The 24,057-nt window shown below is 62.9% G+C and overlaps 1 protein-coding gene across 1 annotated transcript in view; it reads right to left on the bottom strand.

Annotated features, from left to right (window-relative positions):
- Positions 1 to 24,057, bottom strand: part of AJAP1 (adherens junctions associated protein 1) — an 82,477-nt gene that overhangs the window by 42,875 nt on the left and 15,545 nt on the right. Inside the window, exon 2 of the mRNA XM_037062100.1 lies at positions 826 to 1,622. Coding sequence (XP_036917995.1) covers positions 826 to 1,622 — 797 coding nt within the window. The remainder of the gene's footprint in view (positions 1 to 825; positions 1,623 to 24,057) is intronic.

The raw sequence follows: 24,057 nt of genomic DNA on the forward strand, positions 1-24,057 counted from the left end.
GAGGCCCCCTGCTCTGGGCTCTCCGCAGGCCCTCGTGGTGTGGGGTGCAGGCTGGGGGCCCCGAGGGCAGAGGCAGGCCCTGGCCGGGGCGGGGTGGTCTATGAGCCCCTCCTCCTGAAGCGGGGGAGGGCGCCGCGGTGCAGGGAGAGAAGGAAAATCGAGTGACCTGCAGGAGACGGTCCAGAGCCAAGGAGTGGAAATGTCCCCACGCACCTACACGACCGAGGCGGGAGGACCGGAGCCGCTTGTCCTGACCTCCCTCCTCCAAACCCCACGGAAACGGCACCCCCAGGCCCGCACCTCCCCAGGAGGCCCCAGAGAAGAACACAGGCCGCTCCTCCTTCCCCGCAGCCCCTGCCTCCCCGTCTGTCTGAAGTGATTACTGCCCCGGGGAGGGGCCGCCTGCAGAGCCCCAAGACTCCACACGCTCCTGACGACACTGGCTGCGCCCACATCTGCCCCGCCCTGGCCCAGGACGACGGAGCTCCACATCCGGCCGGGCTCCGTCGCCCCCACACCGTAGAGCAGGCACAGCACCTCGAGGCCTTGCCCATCTGCCAGCTGCAGCAGCCTGGCTCCGCCTCCTGGGGCTCGGCCCACGCCTGCCGGGCGCGCTCGTGTGCCAGCTCACCGACACAGAGTGTCCGTCCCTCCTGGAGGCCCCACACCCGACTCCTGGCCCTTCACGGGGTTTAGGTCCTGCCACTGGGAAGCACCGTGCCACCGAGAAGCATCGCCCGGGCAAAGCTCAGCATCCGTCCCCAGCCAGGCCCCCAGGAAACCCCTCTCCCCGAGCGAACCCCAAACAGAAAGGAGAGCACGTACCTGAGGTCTCTCCCAGAATCCGTGGGGGCTTCGGGTCTGTGCCTCGGTCTTTGCTGGGGCTGGTGGAAGGCTGCGTTGTGCTAACCCCGCCCGGGACCCTGTTCCCGGGGGCCAGGGGCGCGGTGACCCCCTTAGTCTGCAGCGACACGGAGGTGGCTGTGGTGGCCGTGGTGGTGGTGGCCATGGTTGTCTTCCAAGTTTGGAAGCTGGAGACAGTGGTGGGGCCGTGGGGAAAGGTGTTGGACTCCAGGACCTCCTCCTCGCCCGTGGGCCCCCAGGCGATGAACTCGGTCTCCGTGGTGGGTCTGCCGCCTCGGAAGTCGAAGCTGTTGAAACCAGCCGCCCGCAGCTGCCTCTTCCCCGGCCTCAGGAGGGCCTGCTGGTCCGTGGGGGCCCCGCTGCCCACCGCGGGGGACGAGGGGGAGGAGGAGGTGCCCAGGGAAGGGCTGGGTTTGGCGGCAGCGGGGGGCTTGGTGAGCCCCCCCTTGGGCACCAGGGCGGCCACCTGGTCCCGAGGTCTGTGTGCCCGTTTGGCCCGGGGACTTGGCATCTGCCCGTGGCTGCGCTCCACGCGGGCCGGGCGCGGGCTCCACACGGGCGCTGGGATCCGGGCAGGCTGTCCGCTCTTGAAACTCCACAAGCGGGGCGGCCGGTGCGAGGGCCGCGGCAGCAGCCGGAACTCGGGGCTGGGGCCCAGGGCCTCACAGGCGGGCAGGTCGACGGCGAGCTGACACATGGCTATGAGTATCCAAGCCTGGCTTCCCAGGGAGCGGCCCGGCCAGCGGACGGACAGGGAGCTGCGCGGGGGAGACAGAGGCACGTCAGTCAGGGCGGGGCCTGCGGGGGCCCGCTCCCCGCCCCGCCCCCACGCAGAGGGCCCGCTCTTCTCCATGACAGGCGCTCCTCCCAACTTCAAAAGGGAGACCAACACCCTTCGTTAGCTGATTCCAAAGGCCCAGCCAGTGATCTATCAATCAGCTTTTAAAAGAACCCTCCCGACCGCACGTGTTCCGAGAGCGGGCGCAGGCGTGCAGTCTCGAGTCTCATCTCTCCAAGGAGCCCGCAACACGCGGAGGCCCGTCGATAACCCCGCCCACTGCAGGGGCGGAAACCAAGCCCCAGGCCCCCCGGCTGTCGGCCCACAAGCCCACCCCCCAGACCCTGCTTTACTGAAAACTCCCAGAATAAAACAGGCAGCAAGGACATGGGAGGGCAGAGCAGGGCAGCGCCATCGAGACTGACGAGTCCCCCGGGGTCACAGCGGCCACCCACCCAGAGCAGGGGACCCTCGGTCTTGCAGCCGCCTCTGCTGAGTTCTGGAGAGACAGGTGTCCACTCTCAGTGCAGCTGGACCGCTGGACTGTGCCAAGGGGGGGAGCCAAAAGCCAGCAGGTTCTGACCCTGTCCCCCCCCCCACTCTCTGCTGTGTGCCTTGCAAACCCCCTCCTCTTCTGCCTCTTTGTATCGGTGGAATATGCACATTTCAAAGCAGCTGTGACCTCAAATGCCTTCCGGGGGAACCTTCCCAGTTTGGGCCTCCTCGGGGACCTTGTCCTGCTGGGGTTCCACGGAGAGTTCATGGGCGCTCCAGCTCGGCCCAGGCGCGCCGCCTGTGGGCCCTTGCGCTTCCCTGTCCACCTGCCCGCCGGGGGCTAGAAACCCTACCATCCACCCCTCACCTCCCCGGGGGCTGGAGAAAGGCGGGTGGCAGGCCAGCTCTCTCAGGGACACGAGCTTCCAGGTGTGCTCAGGGACTGCCACGTGACACCCAGAGCTCGGGGATAGCCACGTGGAAGGGGGTGGGGACCCAGCCCACGCAGCCTCTCCCACCAGCTCCGGTGACTGAGAACCGGCTCCAGGCGCCATTCAGTCAGTGCTCGTCACCAACGACACCCCGGGGGCTGACAGGAACCTGGCACTTCGGCGGCTGTGGGGGGGAGGGGTAGGCAAAGGTTTCACGTGTGCAGGGCCGGCCCGCAGAGTCTCTCAGAGGCGCCGGAGCAAGGGCTCGAGGCTTTTCTTCACAGGGGGCTCGGCTTTAAAAGGAAACCCACCAGGGCTCAGTGTGAGTCACTGAGTGAGGGCGTGCACGGGAGTGTGTCGGGATTGTATGTCTGTGCGAGTGTGAGGCTGTGATGTGTGTGTCAGAGGACCAGCCTGAGCGTCCACGTACACGAGTATGTGAATGCAGAGGGTGTGGTCAGGGCGAGTCCCTGTGCAGCTGGTTGTGTGCTGCATCCGCGTGTGAATGCACCTGCGTGTCCGTGAGATGAGAGTGTCAGTGAGTGTGTTGGGGAGTGTTCCTTTGTATCAGTGCGTGTGAGTGCATCTGTGTGCAAAGGTAGCCAGGTATGTCAGCACGTGTGTGTCGGCACGTGTGAGTGCATCGGGGAGTGTGTATGTGAGAGTGACTGTGCTTGTGTGCCAGTGTGAGAGTGTGAGTGTGCGTGTGTCCCCCTCATCCCACGCCACCCCCCTTGGGGCTGACCTGGTCTCCGCACGTCATCCGATGTCCAAAGGAATGAACTGCATTCAGGAGCGCTAATTACCAAAAAGGACTGGTCCCCAAACAATAAAGCCCCAGCTTTCCGTCGGATGAAAGTGCTTTGCTGCAGGCATCAGGAATTGCTCATTAGGCTAATGGCCCCGCACGCAGCTCTGCCGGGATGCAGCTTCCCGGCACAGCGGGCCACGGCCACGGTCACCACGTGCAGGAATCAGGTCACCGTGAGATCCCCCAGGCGCACACTGAGGGCAGCTCCCAGTGTCTGCAAGGAGGTCAATGGCTGAGGGCCTCTGGCTCTCCCAGCGTCTGCGTGCCTGGGCGGACCCGGTCCTCAGAGGGAGGAGGTGCTGCTTGGAGCTGGTGTGCCGCCTCAGCCCAGAGGGCACCCCCGTTGTGGCAGGCCTAGGCCTCCTCATCCCCCCACGCCCCTGCCAGGCCCCACGGGGTGCCCGAGTGAGAGCAGCCGCCCACCAGCCGGCCAGCCGGCCCCCTCGGTGATCGGGGAAACTTCCCCACAGCAGCAGCAGCACAGGGCCCGGGCCTGGGCGGCAGAACTTCACACGCAGGACCTTTTCTTTGGTTTTCACCAATCGGGAGCTGTCTTTGGTTGCCATAGAAACCCCCTCATTTCCACGCCACCCAGCCCTTATGCAGAAAAACCGACCAACTGCAAGGGCTGGAGGTCTGGTTTGTTTTCCTCTTTTACAGGTTGGTGGCCTGGCTCAGACGGGCAAGTCAGGAGGGCAGGTGAGCAGGTCCGGACAGAGGTGGCACCCCTCCCCCAGCAGCCAGCCCACGGGCCAGAGCCCCTCCCTCAGCGAGGCCAGGAGCCCTGCTGCCCCCTGCAGGGGCCACCGCAGGGGCCACCACTGGCCTCTTTCCAGGGCCAGGGCCCCACACGCTCTGCTCTGTGGCCAGGCCCGGCGGCCTGTGTTTTCGAGCTGGACCTTCCTGGTCCTGAGACTCAGGAGGGAGGGCTCCCTGGGCTGAGGCTGCCTTGTGACCACGTGCTTAGGTGGGGGGACCAGTGACCTCTGTCCTCTGGTGTCCAGCCAGGCCCCCGGCCATGCTCTTCTCTCTGACCCCGCTCAGCGCACAGTGCTGGGAGGCCCCGGTCCACACCCATTTCACGACCAAGAGGCTCTTCATCCATCCCGCAGGACGGCAGAGGAGCTCACGGCCTCTCGGAGGCCCCGCAGCTGCGGCCGTAACAGCGACGCCGCTAACCACCAGAGCGGGCGAACGACGCTCTGAATGGGCGGGGCCCCCAACTCTGGACACACACAAGGGACCCACTCCCACTCCACGCCCACGGGACGGCTGCAGGAGCAAAGAGGAGGCCTTCCACCTGGCGGGGGGTGGGGACCCGGGAAGTCCCACATGTGGGGGGTGGACACGGAATGTCACAGCTGCTCCTGACAGTCAGTCGGTGGCTCCTCAGAGACTCAGTGACCAGCTGGCTCGGTGACTCCGCTCTGGGGTGTCGGCACACGCCCACGCAGAAGCGCGTCTCTGAGGTCCACAGCCACACGCCACCTACGGGGTGACGTGGGAAGGACCCCAGCACCCAGCAGCTGCCGTGCGGAGAGAGAAGAGCCCGTACCCGCTGTGGGAGGGGGCTGGCACCTGGGAAGGAGCACGTGAGGGGACCCGAGCCGGTCACAGAAGGCCCCAGGCCCCGTGATCCCACGGTCACGAAATGTCCAAAGTTGGTCAGTCCACAGAGACAGGAAGTGGATCAGAGGTGGCCAGGGGCTGGGAGCGGGAGGGAACCAGGGGTGTCTCTGGGGTGATAGATTGTTCTGGAATTAGAAGTGGGGATGGCGGCCCAACCTTTTGAACACATAAAACCACCATGGGGACATATTTAAGAGGCAGGTTTCGGGGTACGTTATTCCTCAAGAAATGGGTGTGTGCGAAGGCCGTGGGGAGGCTGGCCTGGGGGACATTGCAAAGGACACCCAGGCCCACGCCAGCCCCTCGGAGCCCTGGCACTCTGGGTGAGCCATTCAGCTAAGACTGCAGATCCGTCCCCACACAACCCGCTCCCGGCCGCCCAGGTCCCCATGGAGACGGGCAGGCCTCTGTGGCCCCCACTAGGCAGGGTCACAGCCCGCACCCTGAAGCGAAGAACAAGCAGCCCAGCACCCCACCCCCACCCACTGTTTCCAGATGGAGGGCCATCGCTCCGTCTCACCTTATTTTCTAGTTTGTCGCTTTCCCGCACCTCTCCTTTTGAATTTTTACTGAAATCTTATTTTTCCCCAAGAACACTTTAATAAGATTCAATGAACTGAGATTGAATTTAATACCTTCTGTGTATTTTCCTCACACAAAAAAATCACTGTCAAGGAGGGCAGACAAAGACCCCTCTTCCACCCTAGGTGGCACTCCCCTCCCCAGGGGACAGCTGTGTCCAGGTGCTAGGGTCCCTGGGACAGCGAGAGCCCTGGCTGGGCCGGAGCTCACACAGGGGTCTGGGGTCTGCATCCCAGGGTCTCCAGGATGACCCGGGGCCTCGGAGGTGTCCTGAGGTGGCCAGTTCACCGCAGCCCTGCCAGAGCAGTGACAAGCACCCCGTGTACAACCCCAGCATCAGACGACTGTGGACCACCTGTGTCCTGCATGTCTGCTCTCAGGACAAACAAGCCACCTCGGGGAAGACTCTATGTGGTGGAGAAGCTGCCCTGGGCACGGGCTGGCCGCTTTCACTCTGCTGGCCCTGGTTTCTGTCCTTCCCACGGGACGGTGCCCACAGACAGGCCCCGAGGCCTCCCGCCTTTTCAGGTGGTGCACGCCTCTGTGACACTAATGTCCACTAATGTCACAGAGGGGGCTCTCAGTCATACCCAGCGGGACGTGACTTCGGGGGTGCAGGTGGCAGAAACAAATGCTTGCCCAGCACACGGCTGGCTCTTGTGACTCACGCCCCTTCGTGGTGCCCTTCCCCCCACAGACAGGGACATCCCTTCACCTGGGGCTCAGGGACCTGGGAGCCCTGCTGTGTCTGCCGGCACTCCCTGGGCATGACCCGGGTCCAGGGGCTCCCTGTCCCCCCTTCTGTTGGTTCGTTTGCCTAAATAAATGTGCCATGTGTGGACTTCGGATCCGCAGAGACTGAAGCAGAGCAGAGCGGCCATGCCATCCTCCCAGTGCCCCGGGGATGGCCCTAGTCCCCACGCTGCGCCGTCCCCACCACGCAGGAATTCTGCCACCTTGTCCGTGATGAAGCTCCGAGCTGCACCCGATCGCACTGGCTTCTCCTCACCCTCCAGGACCCCACCCAGGCGACCCGGACGTCTCCTGGTCAAGTCCCCTTTGCCCCTTTTGCAGTGTCTGACAGATAGAACCCTCCAGAACCACAAGACGTCTCCTGCTACTGCTCTTCCCTGGAACGGGGTCCTCTCACACCCACAAGAGTGGTCTCTCCTGGGCCTGAGCCTGGGAGGGACCAAAGCCCAAGGGAGTTAGGCACCATGGCTCCGGCACCTGCAGAGGAGAGAGGTGCTCTGGCTGTAACGTGGCCACCCCCACGGCCGGGTCACCACAGGGGTGTGTGCGCAGAGCCAGAGTACATCCCAAATGTGTATCTGATTCGCTGCACCTCGGGCTTCACCAGCCTCCAGGAGTCTAGGGGTGTCCAGGCTGGAAGGAACAGCCGTCCGGTCCAGCCCACCCCTGGGACTTGCGATCTCCAGGCCGAGGACGAGGGGACAGATAACACTAGACCTGCGGGACCAGGGACATAGGAGGAAAAGAAGAGGAAAAACCAGACCTTCCTAACCCATAACAGGGGTGGCTCCACCCCCCGGACAATCAGCCCGGTGGACCCCCGCATTGGGCCTGGGGGGCGCTAGCCCACGCCCCCTCCCACCTTGCACAGCGGTCAGGGCCCCGAAGTCCAGGGCCGGCAGGGGACGATGACCCCAAGTCTCAGTGAGGCCTCACCACGCACATAGGGCATTTAGACCCCTGCGTTCCTCGCCTGGGCCACTTGTCCCTGAGGGCCACAGAGCAATGTTGAGACACTTTTAACTATGGAGAACCAGGGAAGAGGGCGTGGCTGCTGGCCAGGGACCCTGTAGGACATCCCCAGGGCACAGGACAGCCCCACAATGACTCCCCCAGACCCCAGTGTCCCCCAGGCTGCGCTCCAGAGGCTCTCATGCAGACATAGGATCTGCACCCCACCCCCCGGGCCTGGGGAGGCAGGAACCACCCTCTTCACCCCTAAGAAGAAGAGGCTCAGAGAAGCCCCAAAGTGGGGCACTGGCCCCAGGGCCCGGGAACAGCTGCCTGCCTTCCAGTCTTGGCTCTGGGTGACCTGGGCAGGCCGTGTAACCTCCCTGAGCCTCAGCTTCCCCACCTGTAAAATGGGGTCAACATAGGCACCCACACCACGGGGTGTCACGGGGACTCCATGGTGACACTGCAGATGCAGCCCCTTGCAGCGCTCACCGGCGGCCCCACGGCCCCTCCACTCTGCTCGCCAGGCCTGTCTCCTTCCCCTGGGAGCTTGGAGCCTGCACGGCCTGAGGATGCTGCTCCACGGGCGTCTCAGGTGCTGGGAGGAGCCAAAGGATGGCAACGGGCTGGTGCTGGCGTCTGGTTGCCGGGGCAACGGGCCCCAGCAAGTATTCCGGAGGAGTGAGGTGCTGACAAGTGGAGGGTGGGCAGCCCGTGGGCAGGAATGTTCTCTCCCTGGGGGGTGGGGCATCGGCCCAGCTTCTGTGTGTCTGACGCTACCACACCTGCTGTGGCGCCGGGGTCTCCGCGCCCTCCGGCAGCCCTTTTGCGGTGGCGCAGCGGGCAGGGTGTCCAGGACCCACGAAGTGCCCTTGGCCCAGCTACTGGCCCTCCGATGTCACGTCTGTGCCTCTGGGCAGTGCCCAAGGTGTGACCAGCAGCTGCCTCATGGACGGTTAGGTCCCTTGGGCTGGCCAGCTGCCCCACTAGGTGCCCTGGGCCACACCTCCAATGCCTCTTCTGCACGTGGGAACAAAAGTCTGAGATGGGCCCCCAGCATGAGCTGGCCTGTCCTGGGGCCACGCCCTGTCCCTTCTCCACAGCCCCAGGGCCAAGGAGCAGACCTGACGGAGCCTGGCATCCCCCAACCACAGTCGCCCGGCGAAGACACTCAGAGGGGCCTGGGGAGGCAGCATCGGCTCGGCAGCCCGTGGAGACTCAGCCTGGGCCTCACGTGAGAATCGCCGGGTGCGAGTGCGAGTGTCGAGACACAGGCCCCACCCCGGAGCACCGCCTGGCCCCACTGGCACCAGGCCCTGCAGGTTGAGAGTGGAGGGACCCCACCTGTTGCTCACCGAGACCCGGTTTAATCTGAGTCTATGCCCACTTTTGGTTTTTCTAAAAGATTTTATTTATTTATGTTCAGAGAGAGAAGGGAGGGAGAAAGAGGGGGGAAAGAAACATCAATATGTGGTTGCCTCTCGCACGCTCCCTACTGGGGACCTGGCTCACAACCCAGGCTTGTGCCCTGACTGGGAATTGAACTGGCGACCCTTCGGTTCAAAGGCTGGCACTCCATCCACTGAGCCACACCAGCCAGGGTTCTACCTCTGTTTTTAACCAGGGAGAAAGGATGGGGCAGTGGGGAGAGAAGGGGTCCTGCAGGCAGACGTGGTGCCCATGGACCCTTGAGGACAGAGATGCTGGGCTCACACAAGCCCGGCCACCACAGTGGCAGCTCCTTGCAGACCTTGGCTGCGCTCAGCCAGGGCTGGCGGGCCGAGAAGAGGCTGGCGAGGAAGCCCTCCCGCAGTCCCTGAGATGGCCAGAGCCGCCGTGGGAGTGCGAGTTGGTGGGAGAGTAGGCAGTGGGCACAGGCACGCCGCCCAGGCGGGGGGAGCGGCGAACACGGTCCCCGTGCAGGTGGCGCATTGGGCGCGACTCCGAGTTTCCCACGCACTGTCCCATGCTGTCTGCACGGCTCCCCTCCGAGAGCGGCGGCTGTCCCTCGCACGGAGCAGAAGAAAGAAAAGCACAAACACAGTGGCTGCGCTCTGCTCTGGAGAGAGGTCTCAAAAGCACAACCAAAGCGGGCGGAGCTGGCGGAGGTGGGGCTGCCGCCACGGGGAGAAAAGGGCTCCAGGAGGCAGTGTTCCTTCGGGCATCCATCAGGTGCTGGCGCTGTCCCGCCACTCCCCTGACCCCCCACCCCTGACCCTGAGAGATGTGCGTTCCTCCTGGGCAACGTTCGCAGTGCCACGGACTCTGGGCGCCCCCAGTCAGATATAGCCCATTATGGACTGTCTCGCCCCTGAAGAGTGGACTTGGAGGATGAGTGTCGCCGGCCTCCAAAGCACCCACTGAAGTCCCTGGATCCTCATGGGAAATGTTTATTCTGGTTTTGTTGTGTTGGTATTTATGAAACTTGGTCCACGCGCCAGGCTACGTAAGCCAGCCGAGAAGGGCGGAGAGCACCGAGAGGCAGGGGCTGCCTCTAGGAATGACAAGCAGGGCTGCGTGGGCTCCACCGGTTGCCAGGGCGGCAGAGACAGTGGGGGTGACGGGGGTGGAGGGGGAGGGCGAGCTGGCCAAGAACCCCAGGGCCATCCGCCACGAAAAGCCGGGGGGACGTGTTCCTTCCTGGGGGTGACTGTTCAGAGGGTCTCGGTGTGGCTGAAGCACCATGGGCCCTCACACACCAGAAGGTAAACCGAGGCAGGGCAAACCGGCAGGGAGAGCACTCAGAGCAGTCATCACGGAGGGGGAGCAATGACGGAGGGGTGGGGAGGACACACTGGTGTTGGTCTGGGCACACCATGCAGACGAAGGACACCCAGCCGCTGGGCGTGAGCGGAGGGAAGGTGACCTCTGAGCCTGCGATGGGCAGATCTCAGGTCCCAGGGGGAGGCAGGGGCCGGCCCAGCCTAGCACAGGCAGGACCCAGCCTGCCTCAGGGCACCCGGGGACATGGAGGTCCTCAAGCAGCGTCTCCACTCCCTGCCCAGAACATGCCACTGTCTTCAGTCCTTGGTCCCTGAGACTAAACGAGGCTGGGATGGAAGGGGGCCTCTGCAGGGGACCCAGGGCCTCACTCGGCAGCCGGCACGTGGTGCGTGGTGCTAGGGGTAAGCACAGCGGGCGGGGAGGGCAGGACCCCAGCACCACCGTTTGCAGACAGGGAGAAGGAAGCAGACTCAGATGGAAGCAGCCATCACCAGAAGGCCATGAGATCATGCGCACGAACCCCACAATGTAGGTCCAGTTCTGTGTCACCTCCAGGGATAGAGAGTTCCTATGCTCCCAGCAGGTGAGGACTGGCAGGGGGACAGGCTCTTCGGCCTCCCGGCCCCTCCCCCAGTGCCCAGCCCCCACCGTAGAGGACGAGAAGCAGACGCAGGTCCCAGTGCTGTGTGTGGGGGGGAGGCACAGAGACCCCGCACAGGGAGGGCCGGGGGTGACAGTTCGCCCCAGCGTGGCAGGGTCTGCAGGGACAGTGCTGTGTCCAGCACTCACTGGCCAGTGCCCTTCTAGGTCCTCCTTTGGCCGTCCACGGGCCCCACGCACGGCGGCAGAGAGGCACCCCCATTCGGTTACCACGGGGGCTTGGACGGTTCGCACCCGTCGGCGCCCTTGCCTGAGGCCCCAGCCAGCAGGCAGTGCTGGGAGGACCGCACAGCTCCCCAGCGAACACAGGCGCAGCGCGAGGGCGAGCTGTCAGCCAGCCCTGGAGTGAGAGGGGGCCGGGGAATGTCTGCCTGATGTGGGCGCTTCCACCCTGACCACCGAAGGTTTCCCAACCTCAGCTTGGATACCAGCCGTGGTGGGGAACTCACTACCTCAAACCAATGCTAAGCTAATGTGAGGCCATGGCTCAGTCAGAAAAGGCCTCTGGTGTGAACGACACGTGGCTTCCCGTGGTTCCTAGCTACGAGGGACTCAGAACTGACCTGCCTCCTGGGCTGCATGGCCACCCCACACACAGTCCCACACGGGCACACGCAGGCCCACACAGGACCACACAGGACCACACGAACTCATGCAGGCCCACACGAACACACACAGGCCCACACGGACACACACAGGCCCACACGGACACACACAGGCACACACACGGACACACAAGTACTCACACAGGCCCACATGGGAACAAACAGGTCCACATGGACTCACACAGGCACACACGGGCACACGCAGGCCCACACGGACACACAGACCCACACGGACACACACAGGCCCACACGGACACACACAGGCCCACACGGACACACACAGGCACACACAGGCACACAAGTACTCACACAGGCCCACATGGGAACAAACAGGCCCACATGGACTCACACAGGCACACACGGGCACACACAGGACCACACAGGCCCACACGGACTCACACAGGCTCACACAAGCACACACAGGCCCACATGGACACACAGACTCACACAGGCCCACATGGACTCACACAGGCACACATGGGCACACACAGACTCACACAGGCCCACACGGACTCACACAGGCTCACACAAGCACACACAGGCCCACACGGACACACAGACTCACACAGGCCCACATGGGCACACACAGGCACACACAGGCCCACATGGACTCACACAGGCCCACACGGGCACACACGGACTCACACAGGCCCACACGGACACATGGGCACACACTTGCATGTTCACACACACTAGCACACAGGGGTAGATGCTCCTTTACACACACAGGCTTCCTCCTGGCAGCACAGCTGTGAAGCCCCGCCCTCTGGGCCCCTCCATCAGGCACAGGGTCACCCCCCCGCATCTCTGAGTGGAGTGTCCAGAGCTGGGCCACCAACGCAGTGTCGCATGTGGCTGGCGTGGGGACAAAACGCTATAGTTGGGGACTTCCTCCCCAGAGGACCACGTGGAGCTGGGCCAGCCGGGGGCCCCAGGCGGAGGCCTTCCCAGAGGCCGGAACCTGACCTCGGCCTGGCGAGGTCACAGGGCTCTGGCCGAACGCCGGGGTGCCTGACGGCACTTGCAGGGAGCCCGTGAGGCTGTGACTGTCAGGAAGGGGCAGAAACCCTTCGTTTTCTGGGAAACCCGAGTCCCCAGACGTCGGGCTCTGATGGCCAGGAGGCAAGGAGGCCCCCAGCCTCCGCTGTCCGCCAAACACCCGGCTTCCCGCCGGGGCTGATTCTGTGCTCAGGTCCCTGACTGGCGTCTGATGGCCGCCGAGGTGAGCAGAGCCGTAGACACACTCGCTGCCTTCGTCACTCGAGAGGGGTGTGGATGACTCTCTGGAAACTTCCCCATCTCCTGCCCCCCAACTACCACCTTCTCACCCAAACCCGGGGCTCAGGCCTGGCTGTCACCAGGACGCTGCACGTTTTTTGCCGAGGGAACAAACAGTTCCCTTCCTCTGTCAGAGGCAGGAAGCGGCAGGTCTGTGGGAGGTCCCCACTCTGGGACAGTCACACCGCCAACCCTGGGGGAGCCTGATCCTCAAGGGCTCTGACGGGTTAGGACCTCGCCACCCCGCTGGCAGAAGGCACTGCAGCCCCGGGTGGGTGGAGCCCGCACCGCCGCCCAACCTGGGAGGACTGTGAGGGGGATCGCCTGTCCCCAGACTTAGGGCAGACGGTCACATGGAGACAGAGGAGCAGCTCCAGGGAGGAGTGTCCTGAGGCCCGTAAAGGGGACCCTCTCTCGTGACTGTCGCATGTCCCTCCACCTGCTCCCCCACCCTCCACGTCAGGGAAGGAGGCTCGTTCTGTCCTGGCAAGAATCGCTGCTGACTGGACTCGGCAGCTCTCTCTTGCCCTCGCTCTCTGAATCCCTGGGCGAAGGAAAAGCCACAGCAGCTATCAGGAGTTGGGGCTCCTAGTTCCCTCTTCACCACCTCCAGGAAGTCCTCCTTGTTGCTCCTTAGGTGTCCTCAAGCCCCTCCCTCACACACCACCTCCCAGAAGCCCTCCATGACTACCCGTCCATCCCCACCTCCCTCCCATATGAGATTTCCTCCGGAGCTCAAAGCCACCTCCAGCAGCCCCCGCCTGTGACACCCCACAACCACTGGTGGGCTCCCTGCCTTGCCATGAGCTGAGTCTGGCACCCCTCCAGCTCCACGCTTCCCAGGAAGCTTTCTCCACCGAAAATGAGGTAGGAGCCGGCCCACCGACATCTAGGAATGGGGTGGGGAAGGCCTGGTGCACAGAACACAGAACTGAGGCCCACGGTGGGCACTTAGCTCAATCCTTATTCAATACTAATCATGTTTTAATACTAACGTTAACTATGCACCTTAATTTTTATTTTCATCCAATTATTCCACACCCGTTAGCAGCCACAGTGATGGGGGCCGCAAATTTCGGGATGAGCAGACAACGCCCCCACCCTCTCCAACCCAGCCCCCGGCTCGGATGTGAACTCCGCCGTCACTGGCCCAGCGAGTGGGTGAGCCAGGAGGTCACGGCCACCTAGGAAGACAGGAGCTCCAGGTCCTGGACCCCATTGCGCCATGGCGAGCCTCCGGGGCTGGGGAAGGTGGGGGAGGGTGCTGGCTGTCACTCACCCACATGCAGGACAGCCCCCGATGGTCCCAGGTCATCCCGTCCAGAGAGGGAACGCTGCAGCAGGAGGCTGGCTTTGCCGTTGGTCTTCTTCCCTCCCGCCATGATGACTTACAACGACGAAAGGCAGAAGAGAGTCGCATGGGACCAGGTCTGACTCCATGCCGGGGTGGGGGGGCGGCGAGGGCACCGAGGGGCCCTGCAGTATGAACGGAGGAGGGGCGGCGGGAGGTGGGCTCACCAGACCCTCTGATCCTGCCTCTGTCCAGTCGCTGAACCTGCTTTGCCGTCTCCAGCTCCCCGTGAAGGGTTGGTGGGCCCGCGCTTCAGCGTTCCCGTCCACAAAACGGAGATGCGCCCCCAGTCTGTGACGGGTCACACGCAGCTGCCTTTGGAGGCCCCCGGATTCTGCCCGGGGAGGGTCGGGACCGGGAGGGCCACGGTGTCCACGGGGCACAAGAGGCAGGGGTCTCCATAACCAGTTTGTGTTGCTCCCTTCCCGTCCTCTCCCCTCCCTCTGTCCCCACCCAGGTCCTCCTGCCCCGAAGCCTGGCAGCCCCGAGAGGCCCTGGCTCTGGCTCCCTGAACCCCCCGCCCCTAAGCTGCTGGCTAAGGGAGCAGGGCCTTGGCTGCTAAAGGTGGTCTGTCGCTCCCTGGCCCCAGGTTCCTCCTTCCCCCTTGCCCCATGAACTTGAACCTACAGGACCACGACGGACAGAGCCCCGGGCAAATGAGCGGAGAACGCTTTCTGCAGAGGAAAATTATCAGCTGGAGAGCAGCTGCCCGCCCCCGCACACAGCTGGGACTTGTTCCGCCCACACGCAGGCAGAGAGCAGCCGGCCGGCCGGGCTTCCGAACCCTGGAGCTGATGTCCAGCAAGAAGCAAAACCCGCCGGGGGAGCCCTGGCACAGCCCGCCCTGCCTGGCCTGCTGAGGGCTGTTCCGCCGGTTCTGCCGACCCCCTCCCTGCACCTCCTTCCTCTTCCTTCAGGCCCCCGCTGTGCCCACCCCAGCCCCTGTCTCCCACCGATGCCTCCCAGCTGTGTGGTGTGAGGAACTCGAGCACCCTCTCTGTGCCTGTTTCCTCATCCGTGGAACGGGAACCACAGCAGGGTCCCGAGGAGGTTCCGTGGCACTGCCTCTTATCTGGTGCTCAGAGCAGCACCTGGAACTGGCGGCCGAGAGGTGCTGTCGCCGGGCCGCTGCCATTCCCTTCGTGTGCGACAGGAAACCCAGGCACAGAACCCGACTCACCGGTGCAAGGTCACAGGGCTGACTGGCGGTCCCCACTTGGGGCTGCCAGAGCACGTGGCCTTCCTGGGTGGCCCACGGCTCCTCTGCAAATTCAGGACCCGCCATTTGGAGTGGCTGGGCTCTCTCTGCCCCGGCCGGGAGCTCCGGGCTGTGTCAGAATGAGGGAGGACTCTTCTGCCCCAGCCTCTGTCTACACACGTCCCTCTGCCGGAGAGACGAGGCTGGCCCCAAGTCAGGCCAGGCCCCCAGGCCCGGAACAGAGGCCGTTCCCTGGAGCCCTGGTCCCTCCAGAGTCTCCCAGACCCTGCCCCAGGGCGGGGTGTGGCAGGCAGCCCTGCGCTGCCTGGGCGGACGCTTGGCCTCCCTTCCCTGGCCTCCGGCTGGCAGGCGGGGACGCCCCTCTCCGCGGCCGTCTGTGGCAGTTCTGCCCTCTGCCCCTGCAGGAGAAAACACGGGCTCCCAGAGGGCTCCTTTCGAACAGTGCGTGCATTTAGCGGGCGGTGGGCTAACACTGGGGCATTTCATTGCGCCGAGTGAAACCACACTCGGTGTTTGTCCCGTCCGGACAAAGGGGTTTTGTGTGCGTTTGGCTGTCGCATCGAAAAACTGCACCTGTCTCTTTGATTGACTCCACTCTTCCCTTCAGGATTCGAAGCCAGTAATGGGTGCCGAAAACACAGCATTTCAAGCAGAACCTGCTCAGAAGTTTATCTTTGCAATATTTCCAAATCCACCTCAATTCTGAAGTCAAAGGCCTCCTATTTTGCTCGTATATCGCGCAGGTTACCAGACCCTAAACTGCAGCCCTGCAGAGAAACGGCCCGTTTCTGCCCCCCCTTCAGCCTCCAGTCTGTGTGAGCCCCCGAGAAGGACGCTGGGGCTACAGCCTGAACTCCCAAGTGGCGACGTCGCTTTCGACCTTCAGGTCCCTGGGGGGCTGAGAGCTGCGTCCTGGGTCCACTCACTACACGGGAGCACTCCTGTGCACCCGAAACTACAGCTGCCCTCCTCCCAGCCCACAGCTGTCTCCACATGGCGTCTGTACCAGCTCCGGGGTGGCTTTGCAAGGCGGCAAAATGGACAGCCATGACCTGGACGGGGCCAGAGATGGGGCCAGCAGAACTGTACCCTGAGGTCCCGGGGTAGTCATCCACTCGCAAGGGACTCCTGGGGACAGCGGCAGGGGCCTGAGGAGGGAAATGCTCACTGACCCACGACCCAGGCCTCCCCAGCCTCCGACTCCCGGAGGAGAGTCCAGTGGGGTGAGCAGCCCCCCAAATTCACATCCAGAGTTTGGCCGTGTTTGGGAACAGGGTCTCTGAGGATGGAATCGAGTACTGAGGTCATTTGGGCTGTGGTGATGTGACGAGCGATCCGTGCGTCCACCTGAACAAGCCCCGGGACGCCCAGGCATCTGGTCCAATGAGGACGTGTGGGAGGGGCACGCGACTCGGAAGACAGAGCAGAGGGGAGCCCCCCACTGTGGGCGGCCCTCGTCCCACCCGCTACAGATCTGAACAGAACAAAAGGTCGACAAGGGAACTTTCCCACCGGACCTTGAGCTGGGACGGGAGTCTTCTCCAGCCCTCGGGACCCCGCTGAGACATCAGCTCTGCTTGGCGGCACAAGCCCCCTGGCTTCCGGACCGGAGCTTACCCACACGGCCGCTCTCCGGGTCTCCAGCCCGCTGACTGCAGACCCCAGACTCACCACCTCCATAATCTCACGATCCGGTTCCTCACTGCAAGTCGCTTTTTAGTTATTTACATGTCAATGCATCATATATACCCAAAAAGGTACACGCATGTAGGCTCACACGTGTGTGTGCATGGATGCAAAGATGCGGCACCTCCAAAGTTTGGGAGATCAGCACTGGCAGACGACGGGGTCAGCCACACTCACTGATTCACTCATTCAGTTCTTCACTCGTTGTCTGTCAAACATTTACTGAGTGCCCACCACTTGAGGGTCTACAGTCAGCTGCCCTCATGGTGCGTATCCCCTAGGAGGAGACAGGGAAGCCTCTAATCAGGGGCACGGCAGAGCGTGTCAGCCCGCCAGCAGCCCTCCAGCTCTCTGGAGAAATGGCCGCCCCGGGAAGTAGATGCGCAGCCTGTGAGACGGGGCAGGGCCTATACGACCGAGGAGAGCCCAGCCGAGGGTGTGTGGGCAGCACAGAGCAGCCGCCCAGGGCCCAGCCCCCAGCCAGAAGCTTGCCCTGGACCTTCAGGCCTGGTTGTGTGATCCAGATACCTGCTGTGTGGCCTCGGGTGAGTTACTGAACCTCTCTGAGAATTGGTATTCTCAGCTGTCACATGGGGATGATGACAGGTCAGGTTCACTGGACGGTCATGAGGACCACAGGGGAGAGTTCAATGGACATGCACCTGGCCTACAGTCCTGCCGTGTCCACAAAGGTGAGCAATTATTCAGATGGAGCGATTTGCCGTGGGGGCGGGCGGTCGCCACGGTCCCTGCCTCCCAGAGCTCACGCCTCATATACTCCACTGCCCCAGAGCAGGAGCGACCACGATGCACTTCCAACCGACAGGGACAGCACAGGGGTGATGTCACTTCCAGGGTGAACTCACATAACACCCTAACACCCATCTTCTTAGGGGACGCTCGGTCTGGCTGCCACGTTGTGGGCTGCCATTTGTAAAGGGACGCAGGACGGAGAGCCGACAGCCAGCAGGAACCAAGCCCTCGGCCAGGCAGCCTCCAAGGGACCCCGTGCTGGAATGGCCTCGAGCTCGGGGGCATGTCCTTCCCCAGGCCAGCCCCAGGTAGACCCCAGCCCGGCCACATCCTGACTATCATTGCGTGCCGAGCCTGGCTGAGCCAGACCTGGGCTCCCCACCTGCAGACAGTGTGAGATCACAAATGCGTGTTGTTTTAAGCCACTGAATCTGTGGCATTTTGTTACACAGCAATAGCTCACTGATACAAACACTGTCCGTCTTTCTACACAGGCCAAACTCGCCCATGCCTGTGACAGGCTTTCTGTGCAAGGCACTGCTGTAAGGCCCTCACAGGAACCTGTTCTCCCTCACCTGAGCCCACAGGAAGCCTACGAATTTCAGGCCACGGGCGTTTTAGCAGGGACTCGCTCGTCACTCAACAGGGCCCCCAGCACCACTGTCAGGTTTTCTGGGAGGGCTGTCCCTACGATAAGCCTGTGGCTCAATCTGCCCTGTTAGGGGGCTGCTGGACCCGCCAGGCAACCACCACCAGGCCGATCCACACCCACCCAGCCCCTGTGGGGAGAAAACGTCCCATTCCAGAGAATAGCAAGTTCTTCACGCCACGTGCATTTACAGTTCTTATAAGAATGGGTAAATCGGCATTCCAACTGGAGCCCACCGTTAGGTCCGGCTGTGGACAAGGAGAAGCGGAACCTCGTTTTCATCATCTACAGGAAGTCCTGAGCGGCTCCTAAGGCCCTGGACACACACGCACATGCACACACGCACACACACATGCACATGCACACACGCGCACGCACGCGCACCTGTTTCTTTTCTGCAGCTTCAAGTCATCGGCATTCAGAGCATCTAGCTGGTGCCTTCTTACGAGGCAACCCCCCCGCCCCGTGAGTGGCCACGGACTGACTTCCACGGAGTCCTGCCTGCGCACCCGGCCTCACGCCCACGGCGCTGCAAATGCCAGGCTCCAGAGACCAGGTGTCAGCTGCTGCTGCAGCTGCACTTCTAACCCCTCGTCCCCTCGTAGTCCCCTCTCTGTCCCCGGCTCTGCCCAGCAGAGGGGCCGAGAGAGAGTAGGAGCCCCTCTGGCGAGACGACGGAAGAGCCGCTGGCCGGTCCCTGGAGTGGATCCTGGGCTCGAACCGTCCGTTTACTACAAATGAAGGCGGTTCATCTCAGTGGCACAGGCGGCACGGTGGCGTCTCTGGTGGTGGGCACAGGGCTGCAGGGGCGTGGGGGTGGGAGTCCACAACCCTCGGGAGCCCAGCACGCCGGGACACGTGGGGGCCCGTCAGGGCCCACCCTGTTGGCTAGGGTTCCCCTAGCCATTCTGCCACCTGTCACTCAACTCGGGCTGACGCAGCGCCTCTGGTGGGAAACGCATTCACCTCCCACGGGTGGTCCGTGTCACCTGCTTACCTTGAACCAGCCCCAGCCAGCTGCAGCCTCCTGCCCACGACCCCTCCTGCCTCTCCGGAGCCTTCTTCCCTACTGGACGAGCAAAGAGCTCCGACGTGTCTGCACGTGGGCGCCACCCGTGCATGGGGTCCGCACACACTGTCTAGACGCCCACTGGGGAGCAGCTGGACATGTGCCGGGGGCCGGGACCCAGGAGGGGCCCCTCTCTTCTAGAGCATCTTCCCCTGTGAGAGCAACCCGAAGGTGGACAAGGTCGCCTGGTTGAGATGGTCCCACCCGACCTTCATGGGAAGGGCGTGTGATGAAGCCTCAGGGGGCAGGATGGCCGGGAACGCTCCTGGGGACAGCGACTGCAGGGGCAAAGACACAAGCGGAGGAAAACGCAGGGCACTGGGCCACTCTGGACCGTTGTCCAGCTTCTGGAACGTTCTCTCCATGGCTCCTGGTGGGACTGACACAGCCTGGCCATCTCTGCCAGGGAGCAGGTGGAATGTCATGGGCATGAGCCAGGGTCTCCGTTGCCATTTTGGCCGGGCCCTGAGGTCTTCTTCTTTTTTCTTTTTTTTTAAGATTTTATTTATTTATTTATCTTTAGAGGGGAAGGAGAGAGGGAGAGAAACATCAATGTATGGTTGCCTTTCGTGCATCCCCTGCTGGGAGCTGGCCTGCAGGGAACCTGCCTGCAACCCAGGCAATGTGCCCTGACTGGGAATCGAACCGCGATCATCGGGTTCGCAGGCCCGTGCTCAATCCACTGAGCTACACCAGCCAGGGCAATATTTTACTTATTTATTTTTAGAGAGAGGGGAAGGGAAGGAGAAAGTGGGAGAGAAACATCAATGTGTGGTTGCCTCTCAGGCATCCCCTACTGGGGACTTGGCCTGCAACCCAGGCATGTGCCCTGATTGAGATTCGAACCAGTGACCCCTTGCTTCATAGGCCCGTGCTCAATCCACTGAGCTACACCAGCCAAGGCACCCTGAGGTCTTCTGCAAGCTCAGTACCTGCTGGGTGTGGACAGGCCACCCAGCAGGGCCACCCTCTGGTCCACGAGGAGTCCGGCGTGGATCAGGGTCACGCAGGCCAATCTGGGGAAGCCAGAAGGACACAGATGCGAGCTTGCGTGGCTGCCAGTTGGAGAAGCCTTTCTCGCCTGACCCCTCCCACCCCAGGTTTGGGGGAGGCCCAGGTGTCTGTCCACCCCATCGGCCAGTGTCCCGTCAAGGTGACCGAGCTGCTTTTGTTTTAACGTCCGGAGCCAGGGCCACCGCATCTGCTGCCCCTGCTCCTCACAGACTCGACAACACAGCGCCTCTCGCAGGCAGAGGCTGACAGCCTCAGGTCTTCGTTGGCTGCCCCGTCAGCCCCTCCAGGGCCACGTCAACCCCGAAGCCTGAGGACAGGTGGGTAGGAGACCCAGTGGCCCTCAGCCCCGTCTGCTCCGGCCCCCGGATGCATGTTCAGGGAGTCTCCGAGGGCCCGCCTTTCTTCTCCCAATGTGCGTGTGATTTGAAAGCTGACTTGACCGCGTCCCTGAGGCAGCGCTGGCTCCCTGGTCTCTGAGGGGGGTTAGGGTTAGCAGTTCGGTCACCCTGACAGGTGCAGTCAGGTGCGGACACCGGGGGCCCCGGGACAGGGCGAGGGTCGGGCTCTACTCCTAAGGCAACATGACCAACGCCTCTCAGGGGCCAGCGGCCTCATTTAGAATTCTTTGTCAAAGTTTGGATCCATGGCAAATAAACTGAATTTTCACTCCCTTCACACAACTGGTGCTTTTGGGGAACTGGTTTCAAAAAAGAAGAAGAAGAAGAAAGAAGACAAGCAAGTGCATGGAAGATGAGGGAATCGGAGGAGCCAGACTAATGTACAGGCTCCAGAAAGGACAGGAGCAGCCAGCACGTGGGCCCGCTGGGCCCGGCGGCCACGAGGACGGACTGGGAAGGACCTTCTGCGTCCAGAGCCACGAGGAGGAGCGGCAGGAAGTGACCGGCAGAGGCGGCTGTTCCTGCGCAAGTGCCTGGGGTGGAGCCCGGGCGGGCTTCCTCGCCAGCCAGGTGTCCCCAGGAAACTTGGGGGCTTTGACCCGGCTGCCCCAGGGAGCCCCGATGACTAACGGAGAAGCCACGGCCTTCCCGCCGGTCTGCCCAGAATGCCTTCGGGACGCACGGAATGGCGTTGGCTGCACCGCAAACAGCAGCGACACCACTCGAGAGCCCCAGACCCTGGTGCGAAGCCCGCAGGGTCCCTGGGTCCCTGGGTCCCTGGGCACTAAAGGGTTTAACCTCAGAGAAGGGTCTGGGGGGTTCTGGCCTGGGAGATGTCTCCAGGACCTGAGAACATCCTGCCTGACAACAGTGTCATTCGTGTGTCCCTAGGGGTCTGGCCACCAAACAGTCTCACAGCGAAATGTAAGGTGGGAGCCTCGGGTCATGTGCTTGACCTCCCACGCAGCTGGCGGCTGAGGTCAACTCCATGGGCCGTCAGCCCGGTCTCTGTGACGGAGCCCCAGTGAAAACTCAGGGCGCCAAGACTCAGGTGAGCTCCCCTGGGGCCCCCACTCCACGTGTGCAGCTGAACACTGTCCCCCAGAGAGAAGGACGTCCTGGCCCCACGGGGAGAGGACGGGGGTCTGTGCTCCGCCCCAGCAGCCCCACCCTGGCGGATTTTAGTCCGTATCTTTTCCATGTAACAAACCCCAGCTGCGAGAGTCCAAGGGCCTTTCTGGGTGCCGAGTCCTTCGGCAGGCCCCTCAACCCCAAGGCGGTCCTGGACCTTCAAACGCTGTAGCTGGTCTCAGAGGTGTGAGTGGTCCTGGGGACCCCAAATGCTACAACTGGTATCAGAAGGAAGGGGATTCCTTGGGAACCCCAATGGGGAGAGTCGGTGTCAGATGTGAAAGGCCCTTGGACCCACAAACGCTGCGCTTGGTACGGGGAGTGAGGGTTGCCCTGAGCACAGCTCCCACCCAGTTCACAAAAGCATCCTCTCATCGCTGGCCCTGGAGGGGCTCAGGAGGGGTCTGATGGGCCAGCAGAGGAGGGGACAGGTTGGGCTCCGAGTCCTGCTCACTCCCTCTAGTCCTGGTGCTCTGATACCTGGGCCACAGGGCGAGGGGACGGCGTTCTGCCGTGGGCAGGAAGACGCTGGGGACGGGGCCCGAGACATCTCCACAGCCACAGGGCAGGGCGATCCACGCCCTGAGAAGAATCTGTGTCTGAAAATGCTGAATGCGGAGAAGGAAGCACAGAAGTAGGCGAGGCGACAGAAATAGGCACCTTCTCCAACCACGAGGCCTTGTGGGCACAGCACTTTCTGCCAGAGACCCCGAAACACGGGGGTGGGGAGGCACAACAGGGTGCAGCCTCCTTCCCTCGCCCTGCCCCCAGGGGGCTGAGAGCCGGAGCCCACCGAGCCAGACCCTGGGCAGGCAGGGCCGGAAACCAGCAGCCGAGGGCCTCTGCACCCGAAGGCCTGGCCCGCAGCCCCCAGGCAGGAAGCCCCAGGCGTGGCTGCCGTCGGCCCCTCCCTCCACCGCAGGTGCCCGGCTTCCCCAAGGCCTGCGAAAGCACAGCTGGGTCAGCAAACTTCCGGGGGAGGCCCAGAGAGCCATGTTCCCGGCGCTGCGGGCTGGGCAGCAGTCCCCGCACAGCCACTCGGTGCCGCCCTCTAGCACAAAAGCAGTCACAGGTGATATGCAAATGAGCTGGTATAGCCGTGTGCCAATAAAACTTTATTTACAGAGTCAGGCAGCTGCAGGATTTGGCCCTCAAACGCTAGTCTGCAGACCTCTGGCCTAGAGAACAGCTCTCCAGTGTCCCCCACCCCCACTGCCCCCCGCTGCCCTCTGCTCTCATGAACTCTCTGGGTCACTTGCAATCGAGGACTGGGGCAGCTGGGCTGAGCAATTAAAGTACCTGATACCAGTTACCCCATCACTGCGGGGACACAGCGGAATTTTTAAGTGTAAGTATATCTTACGCAAAACACAGGGTGTACTTACACCCCAGAGCGTTTGTTGTCTGAAACGAAAACACAGCTGGGCACCCTGCGTTCCTTCTGCAGCGCTGTCTGGGGGCAGGGAGGTCCAACGCACTCCACGGAGACCCCGAGTCCTCTGCCCCTGCCCTCCCACCCCGACCGGTGATAGTGCTAAAGCCTGGGAAGAGGGGGGGAAGAGGAGAAAAGAGAGGGAAGGAGAGAACGGGAGGGAGGAAGGGAGGCAGACAGAGAGAGAAGATGCCGAAAGGGGGAAAACAGGACGGCGGGGAGCATTAGTGAAAGGATTCATCTGTGTCCTTCACCCACCGCTGCGTAACAAAGGACCACAATGGCTGCAGCTGACACAGCACGGGCTCGCCAGTCTGGGGGACCCACTCAGGGTCACACAACCTCACTGCAGATGCCACAGGCCGCATCCGGTTCTGGTAACGGCGGTCAGCAGAGTCCAGGCCCTGGCAGCTGCAGGACCGAGCTGGCCCCACCTCCTTGTGCACGGTCCCCTCTACCTTCACGCCACATCACATCGTGCGTGGCCTTCGGGTGGGTGACATCCCCCCATCTCTGTTTAAAGGCTCCTGCCGTCTCCCTGGGCCCATGCGGCGCGTCCAGGGTGGTCCTCCTGTTCCGGGATCAACTCAATGGCCCTGACGACCTCTGCATGTCCCCTCATTGTGTTAGGCGATGTATTCAGAGTGTGGCATCACGTCACAGGGGTCCCCAGTCAGTGCCGCTCCAGGCCCACGGAAGGGTGTAGGGTGGACATTCGGTTCCCAGACCCTGGGGCCAGAGGCTTGCCCTCACCTGGAAGCACAGTACAGGGTTCCGGACAGAAGCTCACT

Source organism: Sturnira hondurensis, unplaced genomic scaffold (genome assembly GCF_014824575.4).
Source record: "Sturnira hondurensis isolate 20B ecotype Veracruz unplaced genomic scaffold, ASM1482457v3 Scaffold0013931, whole genome shotgun sequence".
NCBI lineage: Eukaryota > Metazoa > Chordata > Mammalia > Chiroptera > Phyllostomidae > Sturnira > Sturnira hondurensis.